Raw genomic sequence first — 24,565 nt, 5'->3', positions numbered from 1 at the left:
GCTTAGATGGCAAGAATATATCTAAATTTTACTGTGAAAACAGGTATTTTTTCAAAACAGAACCATTAACAATTTCTTAAAAAACAGGGTGTAGAGCTGGGTCAACACAGCAGGCCAAGCAGCATTAGAAGAGCAGGAAAGATGATGTTTCGGGTCTGGACCCTTCTTCAGAAAAGGGCCCAGACCCGAAATGTCTGCTTTTCTGCTCCTCTGATGCTGCTTGGCCTGCTGTGTTCACCCAGCTCTACACCTTGTTATCTCAGGTTCTTCAGCATCAGCAGTTCCTACTATCATTAACAATTTCTTAATGTATGCACTCTTCATATTTACACCTTTGAGGTTTTATAGGTGATTATATACATGGGCCCAAATGCATACAGCAATATATAATATAGCTTCAAGAGGTTTGAGTCAGTTTTCTTTGCAAGAACAGTGCTTTAAGAATGACAGCTGATTAAAATTACTCTCATCGAGTTATAGAGCCATTGAGCACGGAGTCAGGCCCTTCAGCCCAACTCATGCATGCAGATCTGATTTTCTAAACTGAACTAGTCCCATTTGCCTATGTTAGATCCATGTCCCTCTAAACCTTTTCTATTCACGTACTTGTCCAAATATGTTTTAAATGTTGTAATTATACCTGCCTCCACCACCTCCTCTAGCAACTCACTCCATACACGCACCACCCGCTGTGTGAAAAATTGCCCCTCAGGTCCCCTTTAAAGTTTAAAATTGAACCCTCTAGTTTTGGACTCCCCTACCCTGGGGAAAAGACCTTGGCTCTTCACTTTGTCTATGCCCCTCATGAGTTTATAAACCTACTGTACCAGACTAACTCTGATTTTTGACAATGAAGTAACTGTAAATAATTTTACTGTCTAATCAATCAAATATATTTACCTGCTTTAGCAAATCCTGTTCCATCAAAATAATTTCCTCGTTGACTATTAAGAAAACAGACACCGACATCGAGGCTCGAAGTTGGATTATCCAGATCTAAAGTTTTATTGTTCAGTTTAAAATTACGGATACAAGCATTTATACTGTAGAGTACCTGTAAGTGTTAAAAACACAATAAGCGAACAACATATAGGAATACAAAGGCAATCACTAAATTTAGACAGTCAACTTTCAAATAATCAAAGCAATATTTAAAAATCGATAGAAATAGTATAGTAAAGGTCCAAATACAATCTGAGTGAAGGGTCACTGGACCCAAAACATTAACTCTGATCTCTCTTCACAGATGCTGGCAGACCTGCTGAGCTTTCCCAGCAATTTTTGTTTTTGCTACTGGTATCAGTGTTTAGTCTAATGGTAAATGTTGGCAAACGTTTGGAATCCAAATCTGAGACTGATTTAGATGGATGTAATCAAGAACAGCCAGCATGAGCAGGTTTGACAAACTTAGTAGAGATTATTTGAAAAAAACAATTAATTAGACATATGTAGGGAATGGGTTTTTAATCTGGCCGAGGTTTTTGTTAGGTGGAACATTAATTTAAACAGTGGGGAATGTAAAGATCACATATTTCTATTTCCTTTGTTTTTGGACTGTGACTGAAAAAGCACGATACTGCTTTAACTCACGGAGAATGTCCAAGGAGGTGGATGCAGTTTTCAACATCATATTTACTTCAACACATTGTGAGTTGTACACAATGTGACTTTCCCCTGTAATAGTGAGAGTAAAAGCATATAACACAGAACCAATAGCTATAGTTGGGACAACTGTTTGCAACGACACTGATTGGATCTTGGCCATGTGACCATGCCTTGTGTGTGGCCGGTACTGTAAACATGACTCTAGTCTACAAAGAAAAAGCAAATAAATCTCTTTTTTATTCCTGTGTGGTGAAGTGACAGAAATTCTCCCAACAGCTGTTCATGCTCACCACTTTTCCTTAAACTGCTGTCTGTGTAAGTTTCTTTGTCGTAAGGAAAAAGGGGGAATCAAAACCTTGAGAGGCATTGAAATGGCAAATTCTCAACCAGTGAATGAAAGGCTGAGAATTAGTCCATGATCTCACATCATTAGCAACGATTTGAAGGAATCACAAGGTGCCAAAAGAAACTTATCTGTGATCCATACTGTGCCAGAACTGTGTTTTTCTACCTTCCCCCCACCCCCCCGCCCTGTAGCCCCACGCACAATACTCTTGCCTCGTCCAGCGATTGATTGAAAACTGTGATTACAATCGCTATTTTCTTGTTAATGGGCAAAAAAGACTGATTTGCCCATTCTATTGAACTGACTTAGACAGTGAGGTAAAATGGGGCAATTCAAAGGTTTAAACATACTTTCACATTTGTGATAACTCTGGGAACAGTGGGGCTTCAGTTCCAGTGTGCTACTCCAATCAGTTGTTACAGGAAATAAATTCAGGGAATTTTGGTTACAGAGAGATATTGATGCAATAGCATCTAGTTATCCTGAGAGAGACAGAGATCATTGCATATTTTAAGAGTTTTGACATACATCTGAAGTAGAAGTAAAGCCGAAAGGCTATAGGATCAGAAATGCATTACTCTAGACAAAAACTAGTTACACACAGGTCAAATGGCATGTTTGCCTGCTGAACAATTATATGATCTAATGGTAAAGCATAAAACTGCTAAGCATAAAACACGCTGACTAAATTAGAAACAACCGTGACTTTTCATTCATTTTGATAAGACATAATCAAGTGAACTCTGTGGATTGGGTAGAAAGGAAAATGTTGCAAAAGAGATCTGTAGTCTGTTAGCACTGGTACAAAACTATTCCATTCCTTAGGCTTACATTAATGAGTGTGGAAATGGTTTGCATCGTGTCCTCAAAGGAGGTAAAGAAATAATGTCAGACAAATAAGAATTCACAAACATAGGAAACCGGAGCAGGAGAAGGCTATTGAGCCTTTCCAGGCCACTCCACAATCCAATGAGATCATTGCTAATCCCCATATCCCCTGATATTTTAATTATGTAAAAATCCATGCATCTGAGAGTTGAATGCAGACAACAACTGGGTCTCCATAGCCTGCTGGGTTAGAGAGTTCCAAAGATTCCCGTTCTGAGACAGGAAATCCTAATCCTAACAATTTTTCTCTAATTCTGAGTCTGCATTCACTGGTCCTAGACAACCCCAACTCCATTCTTAGCCTCACCACCATTCCCTAACCCCAGCAACCAGGAGATATCTTCCTGCATTTACACTGTCAGAAATTTGCGTGTTTGAATTAGACCATCTTCCATTCTTTCAAACTCCACTGAACACAGGCACAGCCCACTTATTATTTTCTCACAAAACATTCCCTCCATCCCAGGAATTCCTCTCTGGCAAATATATCTTTCCTCAAATCAGGTAATCAAAACTGCGCACGATACTCTAATCTGGTCTCCCCAAATTGCTATACAATACAAGGCATTTTAAAAAATGAATCGAATCTGTTGCTAAGAAAGGGGGCAGGATTTATACAATTAGTGGTAGGGCCTTCGGTAGTGTTGTAGAACAGAGGAACCTAGGGGTTCAGCTCATAATTCTTTGAAGTTTGCGTCACTTTTTTTACCTGTTCATCTGTGGAATGCGGGCGTTGCTGGCTGGCCAGCATTTCTTGCCCATCTCTAGTTGCCCTTTAGATAGGGTGGTTAAAAAGGTGTTTTGCATGCTTGCCTTCATTGCTCAGTCCTTTGAGTATACGAGTTGGGAAGTCATGTTGAAGTTGTGCAGGACATTGGTGAGGCCTCTTCTGCACTAACTTGTCCAATTCTGGTAACCTAGTTATAGGAAGGATATTATTAAGCTGGGGAGGTTTCAGAAGAGATTTACCAGGATGTTGCCCAGTATGGAAGTTTGAGTTATAAAGAAAGGCTGGATGGGCTAGGACTTTTCTCACTGGAGCGTAGGAGGCCGAGAGGTGACCTTATAGAGGTTTATAAAATCATGAGGGGTATACAGAAGATTAATGGCAGGTGTGTTTTTCCTCGGATGGGGATTTCAAGACTGTGGACTAGTTGTCAGTCTTTAAGGCGGAAGAGAGAGATTTAAAAATGTGTAAAAGAATTTACACAGAACGTGGTTCACATGTGAAACGAACATCCTGAGGAAGTGATGGATGTGGGCACAGTTACAATATTTAAAAGACATTTGGGTAAATACAGACACAAGAAAGGTTTGGAGGGATATGGATCAGGAGTAGGTAGGTGGAACTAGTTTAGTTTTGGATTAATGTTTGGCATGGACTCGTTGGACCAAAGGGTCTGTTTTCATGTTGTATGACTCTACAACTCTATGAAGGACTGACCAAAGTGCTGAAAAATCACAATGAGTTAATTTTACAGACTAAATGATTGCGCTGGGTGAACAGTTCAGACGTCTCTGTATTAATGGTGGCATGTCTAATTTAAGGTGTTCCTGGTTTTCCAACGAAGATTTTCATTGAATGAAAAGTGTTGTGAATTGGCAGTATGGCTGCTTTGTCTGTTTTTGCCAACAGACGTTCACATCAAATTAGACTTTGCTTACAGTATAACCTCCGAATTTCAGCAGTTTGACCTTCTATAAACTTTAGATGACTGAGATTGTTCACAACTTACTTGGCCAATTCTTCTTGTTGTGTAGTTCTTGGGCAATCCTCCAATATAAATCATACCCACGACATCCAGAATATCTGCATTTTTAGGACTGACTGCAGTCGCTACAGTGAGACCAACTGTAACTGTTACTCTCTTTCTATCTCGGACAATTCTGACCTACATGAAGTATATACAAATTTATTAAAACATGTTACATGTCGTACTTGACCAAATAAAAAATTTGCAAAATTGTAAACTTTATCAGCAGGTATAAAGAAAAATATTGACATTGATGTAATAACTTTCACCACCTCAGGATTCCAAAGTTCTTCTGACATGGGATCACTGCTAATTTGTTGACCAATGTAGCTGTCCCTGAGTAAGTCACAAACTCTCAAAAACAGCAACAAATATAAGTGATCAGACAACCTGATTCGTCATTGTGGGCTGAGGTGTAAAAATTGTCCTCATACCAAGAGAACTCACTGTTCCAGTTTGATACTGTACCAGGAATATCATCAAGAAAGCAAATGGCATCTCATTGAAATGCTTATCTGACAAGGCAACACTGTTTCCTGATACAATGAAAAGCAACTCATTGTAATGCTGAACTAATCTATTAATTTATTATTGACTACCAGAACAAAGCAAATGTAGAAATTTCCCCTCATTCATATACGCTTCTGCAGATATTTTGAAGCCATCTTCATTGTCTAATCCAATGCAAAAACATTTTTAAAATTGTAATGTTCATTGTCAAATACCTTTTAAATTGTTGATTAAATCTTCCTATTCATTGAGTCACTCTTCTTACCAGTTTAAACAATTCCCCATAGAACAGACTTCTCCCTTTTGCCCTTGCTGTTTGTATTACAGCTTTGCAGCTGCTGGGCTGCTGGATACAAGGTGATCCAGAGTGAACACATCCGTAGTAAGTATTTGCAACTCAAGAAACTTATCATCCTAGTTGAGGAGCTGGAGTCCAAGCTGCAGACATTAATCCTCAAGGTGGTGGGACAAAGTTATCTGGACACTTTGCACGAGGAGGTAGTCACACCACTCAGACTAACTTATTCAATTTAGGAAGACAGATACTGTGTTCTGCAGCCATGAGTGTAAGTCCCAAAGGTGTGTCACCTGCCCAGTGCCAGGAAATGTCCTCAGGCTGGAGAGGAACTTGGAGGAAGAGGAGAGGGATCCAATTTTTGTTACCCATATAGGTTTTAATGACATCAATAGGACTAGAAAGGAGGTTCTGCTGAAATAATTTGAATAGTCAGAACCTCAATGGAAAAACATTTGAGTAGAAGGGACCTCTTCTGATAACTGACTTCACTTGACCCTGCTGGGAGCCAATATCTAGAGCTTTATTGTTACATGAGTACAGTGAAATGTTTATAAGTTTCACTTAGAGCACCATCTTATGTACAAAGGTACCTAGGAGAGCTTCTTCAGTTGCAAAATTAGTTATGGTGTGACAAATTCACCAACACACAGAGCCATCTCAGATACAGAGTACCTTGGTACAATCCTTAGTTATAGAATAGAGAAATGAAAAAAAATTATATCACATCTATACACAACATAGGAAAACAAGAAATAATGTTAAAGTGACAATCATCACAGTCTCTCTTCCCAAGGGCTCTCGGCAGCAGACCACTGCAGGGGGCATCCACGTGGTCTGATCACTGAGTGCCTCCACACTCCACTCCAAGCTATAGCATGGACTTTAAACTAATTTGTGTCAGGGTTGGAGATGGGAAAGTTAGATTTATATTGTAAAAGGATTTGGCAGCACTACCGAGCGGCTATTTGAATAACAATATCCACAGTAGGGCAGGAAGTGTACAAACATAGAAAAACAGTAGCAAATGTGTGTAAAGGGAGAAAAAATGTTTAAAAAAAGACAAACTTAACGGTCCTCTATTTAAATGCATATACTATTCAAAACAAAATAAATGAATGAGCAACACATGTAGAGATTAATGGGTTTGATATCACGGTCACTAGAGATACTTGGTTACAATGAGAACAGGACTGGGAATTAAATATTCAGTAGATGTGACTCTTCACAGGACAGAAAGGGTGATGGGGTGGCTTCGTCAATAAGAGATGAAGTAAGTATGATGTAGAGATTAATGGGTTTGATATCACGGTCACTAGAGAGACTTGGTTACAATGAGAACAGGACTGGGAATTAAATATTCAGTAGATGTGACTCTTCACAGGACAGAAAGGGTGATGGGGTGGCTTCGTCAATAAGAGATGAAGTAAGTATGATAGCAAAAAACTGATCTTGTATCCAAAGATGTAAAATTCATCTGACTAGAGTTAGGAAATCACAAGGAGTAGAAGACATTGGTTGGAGGAGTCCATTGGCCCAGTTACAGTAGCTATACTGCAGGATGGAGAATAAATAAGGAGATAATGACGGCATATAAAATAATCAGTATATTATTCATGTGTGACTTTAATCTTTATGTAGATTGGGAAAATCATATTGGCAGAGCTGGTCACAAAGAAGAATTCATGGAATATCTTTGGGACAGTTTCTCAGACCAATATATGGTGGATTCAAATAGGAATCATTCTATTTTGTATCTGGTAATGTGTAATAAGGCAGATTTGATAAATGATCTCTGATTAAAAAATTTCCTTGCAAATCAAGTGACCATAGCATAGTCAAATCCAGCATTCAGTTTAAAAGTGAGAAGCTTTGGTCATAAAGAACTGTGCTAAACATAAATACGGGTATCACAAAGGAATAAGGGCAGGATTAGGTGGAGTTGACAGGATTTATGAAAATGTTTCACAACTCATAACGATGTATCACAGAGAGGAAGGAGGATTCTAAGAAGGGGATTAGCTCGTCATGGTTAACCAAGTAAGTAAAGGTTGGCATCAAACTGAAAAACAACCAAAATCATACAATGTGTCAAAGTTCAGTGATAAGCCAGAGAAATTGTAAAATTTTAAGAATCAACAATATATGACCAAGAAAAACCTGTAAGTGTGTATTTGAAGTTAATGTGAACTTACACCTCTTAGAGAATGAGGCTAGTCAAACAATAATGGGGAACCAGGAAATAACAAAGCTGTTGAGGGAATACTTCGCATCAGTCACCATGGTAGAAGTCATTAATTTCATTCCAACAGTACTAAACAATCAAGGGGCAAACTGGAGAGGATATGATATATAAAACCTATAAATAATTATCCCCAGAGAGAAAGTGCTAAAAAAACTAATGGGGTAAAAGCCAATAAGTTCCTAGGCTTGATGGCTTGCAGTTTAGGATATTAGCTACAGAAATAGTGGATGTATTCTCAAGGGCAGCAAGGAACAGGCAAAAAATGCTGGCCCAGCCAGTGACACCCATGTTTCATGAGTGAATAAAACAACCTGGTACTCATCTTGCAAGAATCCTCAGATTCTGGAAACATTCTGGAGGATCAGCAGACTGTCAATGTAACATCCTTATTCAAAAAGCAAGGGAGCTAAAATTAGGTAACTATGTATCACTTACCTTAACATCTGTCATTGGGAAGATGTTAAATTCTGTTATAATATTTGTATTGGCAGAGTACGTAGGAATAAAGAATAATATCAAACAGAGTCAGAATGAGAACCTCTGGGAGGAAATACTACCTGAGAGTTGCCAGCCAATTATAATTGGCAGCTTTGGAGTCCCATTAGTGCCCTGTCTGGACAGAGAAGGGTGATGGAGTTTATACCTCAAATGCTCAGTCTGGGGATTTTGCTCCAGTTGGACATGACAGGAACAGAGTGAGGATGTATGGGGACAGCAGGAGGAGATTTCTGGTCAGAGAGGAAGTGCGGAACATGGGGATAACAGACAAGGAAGAAATGCAGGGAAAAAAAGTACGATCAGTAAGTGATGAGGCAGCAGAGAAAGTAGGGAGGAGTGGGAAGGAAGGTCGAAGATGCAGAAAGAAGAGGTAGGGAAAGATGAACCAGAGAAATTTGGTATAGTTAAATGATGTTGTCTGAATTAAGGTCCGAGTGGTGGTTGTCCCTTCAGTTATGGTGGGACTTAATTCATGATTTGGGAAAGGGGCATGTTGCAAATGTTACCTCAGTGGAGGTGATGGGAAAAGTGAAAGAAGCACGAGTTAGTCAGTCAGGCTGCTTGTAGTTGCAACTTTTCCTCTCCTGTCTGATTCCAATTGTTGGTTCTATATACTTTCTCTAAACGGCTTGTCAATCGATGATACTTCACATAATACTGTGCTCATTGTATCATTTATAGGTGCAGTTCCTTGGCATTTGCAACAATACAGAATATTTTACGTAAAATACCTTCTTGGTATAATACATCCTGAAATAGAACTTCACTTAAGTCAGCTAGCAATTGAATTTATTTTGTATGTTTTACCTTATGCCATTCACCATCATTTATTTTCTTTTGAACAACTGTGCTTGCATTTCCACTTCCAAGATCATAGCTGAAATGAGCCATTCCATCTTTTATCTGAATGGTTGCAAAGTCTGCATGATTAATTCTTGCCATATAAAATACAAGACCAGATACTGCTTCTGTTTGGATTTCAAACTCAATTATAAGCCTGTAAGCAAGTCAAAGCCTTCAATCAACATTCAGAAGATTGTCATGAATATTGTACTAAATACCATGCAAGAACTTATTTTCATAATCTGTTTCATCCCATATGTACAATGCAATCCTTAATAACTTTTCACTTAAAATGTAAGCATAAGATCTCCTTAAACTATTTGTCTCTGTGAGAAGTTGAAATCAGAATTGAACTATAATAACAAATAAATACAAGTTGTCATTACAAAACAAACGAGCATGGGTTGCATGTAATATTCATTTTCAAAAAGGAAACGTTTTATCTATCACATTAATGCAGGAAAAGTCCTGTTCACCTTGAAACCAATCTTCTGAGAATCATAACCAACAATCAAAGTCAAAAGAATCATTATGATGTATTCCTTAATTACATTCAATTCTCAGCTTCTTCCCCTGTTATTTTTGGCAGTAAAGGTAACTCAATAATTCTTATGCCAGTTCAAATATATGACAAAATATGCAATGATAATATGTTCAGCCCTGGCTATGAAATTGGTGAGTGTCATGCAATCATTATCTTGTGTTAGAAGATCAACAATTACCTTGTTTTCACTTTGGTATCGTCAAATTCCATGGCAACATGACTATTTTTGGATAAGCCAAATCGCTTAGCTCCCAGCAGTGCAATTGGGTGAATGTCTGCAGCACACATATTCTATATTTTCAAAAAAACGAATACATAAGTTCAGAATTCAAATTACAGAAATAGATTGCGACCGAAATATCAACAGGCTATTGGCATAAAGTGGAAAGCAGTTGAGGATAAGAACTTGATCATGCAGCTTTTGGAAATAATTCATTGGGAACAAAGACAGAGTCAGTCTTCAAAGGTTTGTGAATCATGTACAGTCTTCCTAGAGGTTTCTTGAAGTTGCAGACGCTCCAGGCCTCCACCTTTAAAAGGTTAGCAGCCTCACTGGGAGAGGTGAATGCTCCTTAGACAGAAGAGAATGAGTGCACGTCAACAAGGAGGCCTCCTGTATGTGTGCAACAATTTCATGCATAAAGAGGGCTGGAATCAAGAGGGTCCTTAAAGCAGAGGCTTCTTCACCCTTGTGGCTGGGCTATAGAACCTACAGCTTCAATGTCCAGCCAGCCTCCAGTCTCCACAGAGCTACAGGGTCCAACTTACAACAGGGGGCTGTTCTCAGGCTGAGAAGATCCTGACAGAGTCCTCCACATTCCCCATTGTCCTACTAATTGTTAACAGTGGAGGGGCAGAGTGGAGCGGGCTGGAGGCCTGTAGCAGAGTGGAGCAGGGACAATTGTTGTACTGGGGCCGGCTCAGGCAGTCTACGGCTTGTGAGGCCCATCAGACCACATGTGCGGAAGGCACCTGTGCTGATCTACTGCAATGTAATGATTGTCTGAAATCTGTTTATCTGACTGTAATGTTTATCCTTTTAACTTCATTTCTTATTTTCTAACTTACACTATGAGTCACTGTGAGGTAATGTAACTTTTATTTCTTTATTTCTCTATTTTGTATCTAAGATTGGCACCAAGGTACCTAGGATGGCATGTGAGGTGCGACATTGTATACTTTTCACTGTACTCCTGTACTTCTGTGCTTGAGTACACGTGACAATAAATCTAATTTTAATTCTATTGTCTACCCTCGTTGGTAAGTGGAAATTGATTTCTTGCCCAGATTGCCCAGGTATGAGACTACACCCTGAGCTGCAGGATTTCTCTGTACTCCTATTAAACCCGCCTCCACAGAACTGGGAGGATTCTCCCCACAGCTTCAGGGACAGAAATATCGGTAGCTGGAGGACATAGATTTAAGATAATTCACAAAAAAAAGTCAAAGGATAGGTGAGTCTTTTATATATTGAGTTATTATGATCTAAAATGTGCAGCTTTAAAAATAGTTGAAGCAGCTTCATTAGGAATCTTCAGAAGAGAAAGGGAGCAGGACAACTTGGATAACACTTTCAAAGCACTAGCACAGGTCTGAAGGATCAAATGGCTTCCCACACAATGCATTATCTTCTGACCAAATGTGTAGAAGTTTCATTTTACTCCAATTTGCCTGATGTAGTGCCAGAAACTAAAAACCCACTTCCTTTCATTCTGAATGTCAAACTCTACACTCAAAATGACCTTTGCAGTTTTTTGCTACAGGTCCAAGTTAACCATTTTTATTTCAAGGAAAAAGCACACATAAAATGACTGAAGAGAATTTGCTTTTGAATGAGGATTGTTAGAAAATAGAGGACTAGAAGATTTTCTGAGCATTTCATTGGGATCACCACATCTGGTCAAATATTGAATGACAAGAGGTGACAGAATACAGCCATTATCAGGACTAAGCTTGTTGTTTGGCAGGTCATTTGGGAGCTTTCAATTCATCAGTGCCACTTCTGACATTTGTATGCAGGTTGTAAATGATTTTCAAATCTTTTGGTGGTCAGAATTCATCTGGATTTGCAACTTTTGATATATATTAAGAGATATCCTACTATTTATACATATGTCAATCAATTCTCCTTGATTCAGAAGTGGGAACGAATTTCATATAATAATGATAATTTGGGAGAAAAATACTTACAGGAGCAGGAGTAGGAATTATTTTTATTTCTGAAATAGGTTTGACTGTGATCTTAGCTGTATCAATCTCTTCAACATCTTCAAGAAGTGGTTTTGGATGTTTTAATGTTGGGCACCTTCCAATTTCTGCATGCTCAAAATACACTGGTTGAGCAAAGTCTAATGGTCTGAAAAGAAAGGAGATATGTGGGAGAATATTTGTTGAGCTAATTTCAATGCCACAATATGGAGAAATTAGCAACTTTTCACAAAGAACATAATACTGCAGATGCTGGAAATCTGAAACTGAAATGGAAAATGTTGCAAACACGAATCAGGTCCGGCAGCATCTGTGCATTCATCAAAGCAGTTCATCAACCTGAAATGTTGGGCAAATCTTATTCAGGCATTGAGGGTCTAACCTGCTGGCTGGAAAAACACTGCAACAAAACCCAAAACTGCTGGAGAAACTCAGCAAGTCTGGTAGCATCTGTGAGAAGAAAGTTTATTTTAATGTTTCGAGTCTGGTGATTCTTAAACAGAGCTGGTAAGGACATGGGTGCATCATCCCCTGAAATCAAGACCCTGAGCAGAGGTCTCACCTACGTCTGCGTCCATTGCCATGGCAATCGCCATCGCCACAAGTGACAACACGCATCAGTCAAACTCCTGAGTGTCGTATTGCTGAAATCTCAGGACATTACAATATGACAGAACTAACTGGTGAGTTTTACTATGCTTGTAGTACTATAATACTGAAGCATCCATACAACGAGTGCAGAAATGAAGTCGAAAAGAAGCAGAAGTTTCCATTAGTCTATCCAGTGAACATTCACATCTCAGTCCCCATACCTAGTAGGAACAAATTACTGCAGATGCTGGAATCGGAACTGAAAACAAAAATGTCGGAGATCACACCAGTCAGGCAGTATCCATGGAGAGAAAGCAAGATAACATTTCAAGACTAGATTACACTTCATCAGCGCTGATGTGAAGTGTACAGGCAACTTTTATGCAGTGGCAGGGGTGGAGTGCTGGGGGAGGTGTCAGTGTTGATTGGGGTGGACAAGGTCAGAAGTCATACGACACCAGGCTAGAGTGCAACAGGCTTATTTGAAAGCGCACGCTTGACAGTGCAGTATCACCAGCAGTAGCACTATCAACACCCTTTCTACGCCACCCATCATCCAGAAGACAGTGAGCAATCAATGGATTTCGGGACTGGGACCTGTGTGTGAGCATGTGTCAGGCGAAGGGCAGAGGGACAGGCAGTGGCAGTCTGGGCTCAACTACTGAGCTATTGCTTTCTGTCTCACCAGTGCCACAACCCTCACCAGCGCCACAACCCTCACATCTTGTGTTCATTAGGGCAGTTTGCAAGAGCACCAATTTAAGGGGGAAACCAACGTCTATCCTTTAGGACAGACAAGGTTCCAGTGGTCATAAAGCACTTACCGAGACTGAGAGACTGCGGCACCTTAAGGAGCTGACTAACACAACATCCTTCACTTTTCAGGGACAATTAGAGATCAGCACACAATGCTGGCCTCGCCAGTGACAATCCCATTCAAACATTTTCAAAAATCTTTCTTCTGGCATTCTCCAAGTCAAACAAAACAAATGATCATGTCGTGCTCTTTGTAATTTGAACATGCTTTATCCAGTAATCACTTTCTGAGCCTGACTGGCTTCTGCTGCCTCACTCTGTGTGGAGATTCTCACTGACTGTGGCAGGACACGATGTGGCGGCATGGTGGCTCAGTGGTTAGCACTGCTGTCTCACAGCGCCAGGGACCTGGGTTCGATTCCACCCTCAGGCAACGGTCTGCATGGAGTTCACACATTCTCCCCATATCTGCATGGCTTTCTTCCAGTTTCCTCCCACAGTCCAAAGATGGACAGGTTAAGTGGATTCGACGTGCTAAATTGCCCCATAGTGTCCAGGGAAGTACAGGCTAGGTGGTTAGCCATGGGAAATGCAGGGTTATAGGGAAAGGGTAGGGGAACGGGTCTGGATGGGATCCTCTTTGCAAGGGCAGTATGAACAGGTTGGGTCGAATGGCCTGTTTCGACACTAGGGATTCTGTGTTTGAGTCAGTCAGTGAGAGATGCGGCCAGCAATGGATTATGGGAAGTCACGGAGGCCAACAGTGCTCAGCAGTTGACTGGGGAACTGCAGCCAACAGAATAGCCCGGGGTTGTGGTTGGGGGTAGGGAGGGTGTGATGACAGAAGGTTTCAGTGGCGTTGTGGGGCAGTGACACCAGTGCCACTGGAGACAAAATCTCTACTTTCCTACTGACATCCACTGGACAATCAGTGGCCAGCAGATTCTGTGCTCATGGATCCCGCTGTAAGGAGTTCCCGGGTCACAGAGCAACCTGAGAAACAGGTAAATAATGTGAGGGGCTGGATTCAGGAGACAGCTTGTTTGATTCAGGCAGTGGTAGGATAAGGCTGTTAAAATGGTCATTAAATGGCCATTTAAGATCTTCCAATAGCAGTGGAACAGGAAGGTTGGCCATGGGTCTTCCAGCCAAGAGTGACTTCAGAAGAAGGTGGCAAGATGGTAGGGTTCAGGAATGCCAATATCTTGCTGACATAAATAGCTACCCTACCACCAAGATCGCCATCAGAGAAAGCAATCAACGTAATCAAAGACCACTCCAACCCCAGTTATACTCTCTTCTACTATTTCCATCAGGCAAAAGATGTAAAGATTTGTATACAGGTACGAACAGATTCAGCTTCTTCCTCGCTGTTACCAGACTTTTGAATGGAGCTGCTTAATATTAATTTTGATCTTTCCGTGCACCTTCTTGTAAGCTGTAACACTGTATCCTGCATTCTGTTCTGCTACTCTGATTCACTTGTATAGTACAGCCTGCCTGGAAAGCACATAAGACAACACTTTTCACTGTACCTTGAAACACGTGACAGTAAAAAATCAAAAAGATTCTACCCGCTTCTGTCCAAATACACTGCTAGATCTGCTGGGTACTTGCAAGTAAGTAAAAAGGTTATTGAATCACACAAACATACCACAAATTTTTCATTATGTTTAATAGTTGATGTTTGACAGAGTTTTGTGATATAATCTAATGTGATCAATTGTGACATAACCTAATATATGACTGTAATCAGAATCCCCAACTCTACTTTCCTGACACTGACGCAACTTGTGCCGAATCACACCGTTATGTCTGAGCTCCCGGTGGCGAAGTCAGTGGTACAACCCTGAGTCCACACAGCTCACTTCCCCCCAGGTGTAGGGTGCTTCAGACGGTGCACACATCACATTAACAGCACTATATTGTAAAAGGAAAGCTTTCCATTTGGTCAATGTCGAGGTCATCTATGATTATCACTCCCACATCTTAGAAGTCTCTGCCCCGTACTGTGGAAATTTTCATGATACCTATATCCTTGATTGTTCTCGGGTCTCTGCTTCACTTCAGGGGCCATATTCCTTACAAGAATGGTGCAGGGAGATGAGGGCTAACCTCTCCAACTATGCCTGATGACTCTATCATACAACTCCCTGACTGAGGTCAAACACGGGTACAATGCAGTCCATTCTTCCACCAGGCCCATCGTAGTAGCCATCCTTAAGATGAGGTTTTAATGCTTGGATGAGTCTGTTGGGTCTCAGAGTACACTCTAGACAGAGTAGCTGCATAATCCTCACATGCAGTGCTGTGTATAACTGCAGCAAACAAAGACAGGAAGTGAAAAGCATGCTAAAGAACAGGGAGAATGACAGAAGACTTCTGAAGTGGAAGATGAGGACTTTTAGTGGGAAGAACATCACCTTCAGCACCAAGAGTGATGCAGCATCAGGTACAATAAGTCCAAAAGAACTTAACAGGCACCCGCTTCCAAATGATCGGAGGTTAGCGAACTTATCGTTCATTGACTGAAAGTTTGTTGTTGCTCCAAAGACAAACAGCACTTGTTCAGTCCCAAATGTAAAGCTACCTTTTTTGTCTGTTCCTTCTTCACTTTTACAGTTGTTTAATAAAATTTAACGTTAATAACTATTTGAAGGCCTCACAACATCTGATGATCTGACACAGAACAATGGCAACATGTCAAGGTTTGAAAAAGAGCAGCATTGTAATTGATTGTAGGGTGCTAAGGAAGTATAGCCTCCAGAGTTTCATTCTTGTAGCTGCAGCTAAATGACAGCACATCAGACAGACGATAGCTTAAATATATTTATATTTTATTTTAATTACAGTGAAGTGTCACTTATGGGCCTTCAGAAAGATTTCATTTTCCTTGCCCTCCCACTTTGGATAGAATTCAGTCTCTGGTCCACAGCTGGGTGGAGCCTGTTGGCCGTGATTGTTTGGGCAGAATACCCTCAGACCCGCATTTCTGAAGAAGGGTCCAGACCCAAAACATCAGCTTTCCTGCTCCTCTGATGCTGCTTGGCCTGTTGTGTTCATCCAGCTCTACACCTTGTTATCTCATACCCACAGGACTCTTGTTGCGAGAGAGCCTCATCGTTCTAAGAGTATCCTGTCAAGATGCAGGCTCACACTCCTCAGCTTAAGCTTCCACAGGGTTGTGGGTCACAGTCAGGGTGGAAGTGAGGGGGAAGGTCACGTCTGGATTGTTCTGACAGGAGGCTCTGGTGACCTAAGTGTAGTTTCTGCCTCTGCATAGGTGCCTGTTGGCACCACCACTCTGTCACCTTGAGAATAAGGAGTACCTGAACTGAGGTCATAGTCCCTTGTTCCTTGTCCCCCTCTCACCTTGCTGCTCACACTGAGCACTAATGTCTACAGACAAAGAGTGCAGGTCTACATGTATTTCTTTCTGCTATTAAAATATGGACCTCGTTCTCCAGAGCAACCACCAACCTATCCATCGAAACAGCTCGAAGCATCCATGCCAGAGCCTACATGGTGCAGAAAGAATTGGTCGCTCGCTCTAACTTTCAACCCAGTTTAATGAGTGCCTTTCACAAACCTGCCTGCTGCTCCTCCATCTGTCTGTTCATATGTATGAAGTTATTAATGGCTGACATCGTGGGATCCTGCCCTGCCTTGAACTGAGCAGGTACCTGATCACCAGCAGTCCTCTAAGTGCTGCTGACCTGTTCCGCAGAACGTGTTCCTGAGTCTAAACTAGCAAAGATATAGAATCATCACAGATACAATTAGCCCATCAGATCTGCACCTTTGAAGAGCATCCCATCCACCCCAACACCACTCTATCCCGTAACCCCGTATTAAGCAGGGCTAATTCACAAAGCCTGTACATCCGTGGACACTACAGACAATTTAGCATAGCCAATCTATCTAACCTGCACATCTTTAGACTGTGGGAAAAAAAGAGGAGCATCTAGCAGAAACCCACACAGGCATAGCGAAAATGTGCATTCCTGCAGCCTTCGTGTAGCATCGTTGTGGCACTGCAGGAGGCCCAGGATGGACATGTTGTCAGAGGAATGGGAGAGGGAGTTGAAATAGTTCACGACTGGGAGGTGCAGTGGTTTAGTGCGAACCGAGTGTAGATGTTCTGCAAAGCAGGCCCCAAGCCTCCGCTTGGTTTCGCTGAGGTACAGGAGGCCAGAACGGGTACAGCGGATGCAGTATACCATATTGGCAAATGTGCAAGTGAACATCTGCTTGATGTGGAAAGTCTTCTTGGGGCCTGGAATGGAGGTGAGGCGTGGGGGCAGGTGTAGCACTTCCTGCGGTCGCAGGGAAAAGTGCCGAAGGTGGTGGGGCTGGAGGGGAGTGTGGAGCAGACAAGGGAATCACAGACAGTGGTCCCTCTGGAAAGCAGATAAGGGTGGGGAGGGAAAAATGTCTTTGGTGGTGGGGTTGGATTGCAGATGGTAGAAGTGTTAGAGGACGATGCATTGGATCCGGCGGTTGGTGAGGTGGTACGTGAGGACGAGGGGATTCTGTTTTGGTTATTGTTGCGGGTTGAGGGGAGGGGGTGTGAGGAATGAGTTGCAGGAAATGCGGGAGACACGGTCAAGGGCGTTTTTGACCACTGAGGGGGGGAAATTGCGGTCCTTGAAAAATGAGGACATCTGAGATGTATGGGAGCAGAATGCCTCATCCTGGGAGCAGATGCAGCAGAGGAGAAGGAATTGGGAATAGGGGATGGCATTTTTGCAGGAAGGTGGGTGGGAGGAGGTGTATTCTAAGTAGCTGTGGGAGTCGGTGGGCTTGAAATGGATATTGGATTGTAGGTGGTTGCTGGAGATGGAATCAGAGGGGTCCAAGAAGGAGAGAGAGGTATGAGAGATGGTCCAGGTGAACTTAAGTTTGAAGTGGAAGGTATTGGCGAAGTGGATGAGCTGTTCGAGCTCCTCATGGGAGCACAAGGCAGTGCCGATACAGTCATCAAAGTAACAGAGGAAGGGGTGGGGTTTAGGTCCAGTGTAGGTATGCTCGGTTTGCACTAAACAACTGCATCTCCCATTCCTCAGACGACATGTCCATCCTGGGCGTCCTGCAGTGTCACATTGATGCTACCCAAAGGTTGCATGAACAGCAGCTCATATTCCGCTTGGGATCCGTGCAGCCCAATGGTATCAATGTGGATTTCACAAGCTTCAAAATCTCCCCTCCCCTTAGCGCATCCCAAAACTAGCCCAGATTGTCCCCGCCTCCCTAACAGGTCCTTTCTCCCATGTAGCACCTCCTCCCACCTCAAGCCCCACCCCCATCTCCTACATACTAACTCATCCCACCCCCTTGACCTGTCCATTCTCTCTGGGCTGACCTATCCCCTCCCTAACTCCTCACCTACACTCATCTTTACTGGCTCCCTCCCCGCCTCTTTGACCTGCCTGTCTCCTCTCCACTTATCTTCTCCTCTCCACTTATCTTCTCCTCTATCCATCTTCTATCTGGCTAACCCCCTCTCCCTATTTATTTCAGAAGCCCCTTCCCCTCCCCCATTTCTGAAGAAGAGTCTAGGCCCGAAATGTCAGCCTTCCTGCTCCTCTGATGCTGCTTGGCCTGCTGTGTTCATCATCTCTGCACCTTGTTATCTCAGATTCTCCAGCCACTGCAGTTCCTATTATCTCTAGCTTATTATAAGCATGCCATTCAGCATAACATTGTGCGTGGTGACAGCAGACTACAAATATGACTAGATTGATGGAAATATATTGAACAGGCAAAATAATTTAACATGAAAGCAAACATTTTATAAAGATGTTAATTATATTAGTATGCACAAGGAATTTTAAAATAATTTCACAGTAAAATGCACCATCAATTAGTTTAGGAATATTGTTGTCAGGCTAATTTATCAATCAAGCATTTTAAAAGATCACAAGCTAGGAAGTAAAGGGCCGATTGCTTGAGGCTTTCTCTCCATTTTTAATGAACACAAATGTATAGATAATTTCCCTGATTTCTTAAATTGGTCTTCAACTGTGTTCTTTTCTAACATGCACTCTCTAGAATTAAGAAATAAATCCATCAATGTTTTCATTTTTAAAATATGTCCTCTTCTTAAGAGTAATGATATCTTACTTACATTGAATTAACAACTAAGTTCCATATACAGCCTTCAAAATGTGTGATACTTCTTAATTGACTGACTTGGAATGAGGCTGGGACGCCTCCAACAAACAGCCGTTTGATGTCAAGAGGCAGATCATTAGGAAGACTTTTCCTTTGCGCTCTTTCTTCATTCACTTGCACAGTGAGATACCTAACAGCAAAAAGAATCTCTTGTTATTTGCATAACAGGGCTTTTAAATAAAAGACAGCAGAAATAATTAATTAATGTCCACGCTAAAACATTTTTTTCCTAACAATAAAATTGTATAGGGAGGATTATGTTAACTTGAGGCAAATAGGTGAACAGTAGCAGTGGAGTTGGGATGGGGAACTGGATTTGTCAGCAACCAGAGTAAATCATCTATCATAGAAAGCTGCCAATGTTAGTGTTGATTGCTGCAGCAAGATCGACTGCAGGCAAATAACAATCAGGGTAGCAATGGGGATACACAGCACTCAACTAAGGCAGCATTACACATGCATAGTAGTCTGCTAGGACTGTATTGCCATACACTGTAATCAGCTGAACAGAATGGGGGTACACTGCAGTTGGCTGAGACAGCTTTGCAGATACATGGTTATTGGCTTGGTAGTGACCTCAGATTGTCCAGCATCAAATGGTGAAAGCTTAGCAGCGAGGAGGGCAAAATCAGGTAGAGTTTTGGTTCCCAATAAGGATTCAATTATCATGCTGTAAAACAAACATCATGAATGTGAGCAGGATCTAAGTAGCCAAGTATCACGCTTTTATTTCATACACAGAAACTTGGATTACACTGAGTAACTTGCTTCGTGGGACACTAGTTCTATTTTAGTAAATTTCGATGGCAGGTTTGTTTGAGGAAAGTATAACTCTTGCGAAACTTGTAAAGTGAAGACATCAAAACATCCACTAGAATAAGAAAATTCAACCCAAGGTAATGTCAGATTGTTCAGGAATGGTCATACCCTTTTGATCTATGCAGTCTAACACTATGTTCCTTTCCATCAGTGAACACTCCAGACTCTGGTCTAATTGTCACACGCCGGGGTTCTCGGGTTCCAGTCGCAACGTGTACTTCCAAGCGCCCTCTGCTTAGGAAAACTGCATAGTAGACCTGTTTGTGTAAGGCACGAAGTTACAGCACAGGCTGCATGAATATCATTGCCAATAATTGCTTGATTACAACTGAGTATTTCAAAATAAATGATACAAGAATCTATTTATCTACTTCCATTTATGTACTAAGTTTCTTGGTTAAAGGGACTCCACTGGATGATGGATGTATTTGAAAATTTTAAACAGACAATACCAAACAGCAGCTAAGAAAAAGAAAATATTTTAAAACTGTGCATTTTAATGAGCATCACATAATTTAAAATATTTGGTATTTCACGTGTTTATAATTTCCATTGGCTCAATATGCAATTACGATATGCACAAAAATAAGTACTTAAAATATATTAAAACATGTTTAAAAATAATAACACAAACCTGTCCAGTTTGGCGGCGCTTCCTCCTGAGTTGCGTTGGAGCCTTTCCACTTCCATACAGTATCATTCCAGTCTCATTTTTAGTACTGAAGGAAAAAGATATTTCTGTGCCGACATTCAACGAATGTGGCTGAAGCTCAACAAATCCTGGTTTATGGAAGCTAACAGTGTGGACATTCTGTGAAAAACAGCATGTTAGTGAACATCATGCAAAATATTGAGACAACTTCAGAAACAAGAGAATGTACTGTAGTGTTAGAATCCAATACGTTGAAAACAAAGAAAATTGATATAAAATACACAATATTGCAATGACTCAGATAACGAACCTCTAAACTACAGCCTTTTGTTAATCCTAGATAATCTGTGCCACTCAACAGATTATATGGCATCCGTGAAATTTCTATATCTCTGAGACAGCCACTATATTTCTTTAAACTGACTTCAGGCCTGCAACAGATAAAGACATTTGTGTCATTGTTAGTAGGTTAACTAAAATTATTGACACTTTATTTTTACGAATGTTAAAATAATAGAATCAATACACTGGTGGTAAAAGAGATATTAATTATGGAAATAAAATTATTAAAAATTACTTCTCCTCATTTCTTTAACCTACTGTGAAAACATTTAGAAGGGGCACATAGTTCTCATTGGAGATGGGATAAATGAAACAAGGATTAACTGCCCTGCTAATATGTCAGAATTCCATTGCTATAGGCTTATAATTCATGGGGAAAAAGTGCATTGTTACTTGAGCCTTGATGAAAAGTTGAATGTATTTCAGAAATCCTGCATTTTAATGGGAGGTTGCATTTGTGTGTTTATTGTTATAGTGTGGAAAGTTCAAGCATTCAATGGACTGTCCAGTAAATGCTGTCAGAGGTTCTTTGCTGAATTTATACAATATGAATCTTTCCATTTACAGTTAATGCGTGGTGGTGTGACAGTTTCATGGCATCTGGTCTGCCTGTGCCAAATTTTCTCAATCATCCACTTTTGTTGTGCTACGTATTGCACTCAGTTATGTCTGCATACCTTTAACAGACTTGTTCATAGTATCCTTACTCTATTGTAGCAATATGACCTGAGGCAAAAAAGGCATCATATTCCATTTTACCCTGGGATCACTCGAAGCATGACACATTACTGGAAACATGCTGATCAATGCTGCTGTGTCATAATCTAATGTTTGTATGTAATAACTTGCTGCAATAAACTTCTGTTGAATTCTTCATTCCTTTAATGCTCGCAGTTTCTTATATTGTGGGAGATAACATACATACTGCCACATCTGATAAAACACACTGTTGGTGATTAAAAACATATTACTCTTCATCTTACTGGTCATGCAACCAGACTGTTGAGTGGATTTGTCAGGGAATGCACGGTGAATGAGGCAGAAATGCTTGTCCCTGGTGAGATCTTCCAGCTTCCATACCTCTGATACCATATTTAAAGTCCAGTTGCACACCAATTAAGGCACTGCAAGCCAGGAAATACCGCTCAAGCTACCCTGAAAATGTCTCAGAGGAAAAGTAAGCTTGATCCCTGCTTCTAAGGCAGGTGCTCATAGACAGTTCATGGAGAGCAGGGCAGTCCTTTTGCTGCTGTCAAGGAAAGCACAGCAATAGACTCTGACAACCTGGACTCAAACTGCAGCAGCAAGCCATGGTGAAATGGGACAGTGTTGCAAGAAATGTCAATGCTCTCCTGAGCTACTCAAGGTGAAATGCCAAGATGGTCTCTCTGTTGCCTCACACTCAAGGAAGGGCAAGAATTCAATCTAACTCTGCCATTGCTCATTCATCTTCAAGGCTAATGCTCTGTAACTCTCATTGTTGCATGTATCATGTCCACTCACAGGCTCTCACCCACCTCATCCGACCGAACTTCTAATCCTCTTGCCCCCTGTACTTCTCACTGGAGATACCTCGCTGCCTCTTCTGCTAATACATGGCCGTGAATGTTTCTTGCATGCACTTCTGTCACCATTCCCTCTGTCTCATTTCAGGAAAAAAAACTGGCCCGGTCTGAGGAGCACCCTGACTGACCTCGAGATTGTAAACTCCAGATTGCCTGCACTTGAAATGTAGGACTAGCTGTGATCAAGAGGCCCTTGTGTAATTGGATGGGGTCTTCGATAGACTGCAGGGGGTGTCCTCGACTGGTCCCCTTTCACTCCACTAAGGGTTCTTCCTCTTTGACTTTCACATGGCACTATTTGCTTAAAGCACATGCAGTGTTTGCCGCAGGTACATGCTGCAGCTCTGACGTGGAGGGAGCCTGGTGCCAGACAGCAACACATCCACAGTTTTCTGAATAAAGCATTTCTTCTTCAGTGCTCCCCACTGTCTCAAGCTGCCTGCCCCTCTATCTGATTAAAAGCAATGGAAGCCACTGAGGCTGGTGGTCTTTAACTGAGAGCTTAAGTCCTTGTGTGCTAATAAAAACGTGACTCATTAAAGTAAATGAGTGCTAAGAAAGCAAGCTAAGAGGCATAAAATGTATCAGTGTTAAAATCTCCTATGAAGATGTATACCGGCCCTATTGGAAAGATGGCCTGGCAGAAGAGTCCATGTAGTTGGCTTCCATTTAGCCCAAAGTAAGTTGCTGAAGGCCAGACGTGATGGTTGAGTTGTTTCAGTAGCAAGCGTGATGGTGAAGAAGCGCTCTACAACTGATGATTATGTCTTCACCCACTCAGGCTTGAAACTTTAAAGCTGTCCTTGTACTTCTCTGGCTCTCTGTCCTACTTTAAAGTTCTCCTTAAATCTGGCCTCTTTAACCAACCTGATGATTGTCTGCCCAAGTATGAAAGATAGTGGTACCTACTGGGGACAAGAACGAGGTGAGGCCACTTAAAATGAAATGTACAAATCTGCAAGGGATGTAGCAGCAGAAGTGGGACCTGGAGGCATACATGTTTCAATCATTACAATTGGCGGGGCGTGTTGATGAAGTGATTAACAAAGCATACAAGATCCTGGCATTAAAAATAAAGTCATTGAGTAGATACGATAAGGAAGTTAGAGTGAAGTTTTATAAAACACTGGTTCAATTTCAGTGCAAGCATTATGTTTAAGATTTGGAACCACACTTCAGGAGGGATGTGAAGGCTTTAGGAAGAGTTCCAGGGGATTGGCATGTCAATTACATGGATAGATAGGAGAGAGGGGAGTTGTTCTTCCAGATGCCTGAAAGGTCATACAATCAAGCTGTCCAAAATCATGTGGTGTCTAGACATAGTGTCTTAGAATCCATACAGTGCAGAACGCAGGTCAGTCAGTCCAACAAGTCCACACTAACCCTCCAAACAGCATGCCATCCAGGCCAACCTCTTCTTTGTAACACTGCCTTTTCCATGGCTAATGCACTCATCTGCACATCCCTGCATGCTATGGGCACTTTGGCATGGCCAATCTACCTAACCTGCGCATCTTTGGACAATGGGAGGAAACTACAGCAACCAGAGGAAACCCACCCTGACACAGGGAGACTATGCAAACTCCACACAGATAGTTACCCGGGGCTGGGATCGAACCTGGGTCCTTGGCGCTGTGAGGTAGCAATGCCAGCCACTGAGCCACCATGTCACCCCATTCACACATGGTGGATGGAATCTTGTGCTGCACCCGGAGATGGTTGCAAGGCAGCAGGGAATTTGGCTGCACAAGATGCCAATATCACAATTCTGACAGCAAGATGGAGATTTGCAATTAAGTTCCTGGAACTTTAAAGCTAGGCTCCGCATCCTTTTGGCAAGTTGCAGAAGCCCCTTTTACATGTATTTGCCTATCATGCATGCACATTCAAATGCCAGCAAAACCAAATTACATTCTCCTTATCAAGGTAA

General features: G+C 41.6%; 1 protein-coding gene across 3 annotated transcripts in view; it reads right to left on the bottom strand.

The window, feature by feature from the left end:
• lama2 (laminin, alpha 2) overlaps nt 1-24,565 on the bottom strand; it is a 372,371-nt gene that overhangs the window by 9,255 nt on the left and 338,551 nt on the right. For all 3 annotated transcript variants that reach the window (XM_059645398.1, XM_059645399.1, XM_059645400.1), the window contains 9 exons: nt 21,039-21,159; nt 20,711-20,887; nt 20,185-20,333; nt 19,211-19,387; nt 11,719-11,884; nt 9,707-9,819; nt 8,949-9,138; nt 4,576-4,731; nt 901-1,054 (listed from right to left, as the gene is read on the bottom strand). In XM_059645398.1, the coding sequence (XP_059501381.1) occupies nt 901-1,054; nt 4,576-4,731; nt 8,949-9,138; nt 9,707-9,819; nt 11,719-11,884; nt 19,211-19,387; nt 20,185-20,333; nt 20,711-20,887; nt 21,039-21,159 (1,403 nt within the window). The remainder of the gene's footprint in view (nt 1-900; nt 1,055-4,575; nt 4,732-8,948; nt 9,139-9,706; nt 9,820-11,718; nt 11,885-19,210; nt 19,388-20,184; nt 20,334-20,710; nt 20,888-21,038; nt 21,160-24,565) is intronic.

Source organism: Stegostoma tigrinum, chromosome 4 (assembly GCF_030684315.1).
Source record: "Stegostoma tigrinum isolate sSteTig4 chromosome 4, sSteTig4.hap1, whole genome shotgun sequence".
Classification (NCBI taxonomy): Eukaryota; Metazoa; Chordata; class Chondrichthyes; order Orectolobiformes; family Stegostomatidae; genus Stegostoma; species Stegostoma tigrinum.
The sequence above is the reverse complement of the archived record's forward strand: the minus strand, read 5'-3'. Positions and strand labels throughout refer to the sequence as shown.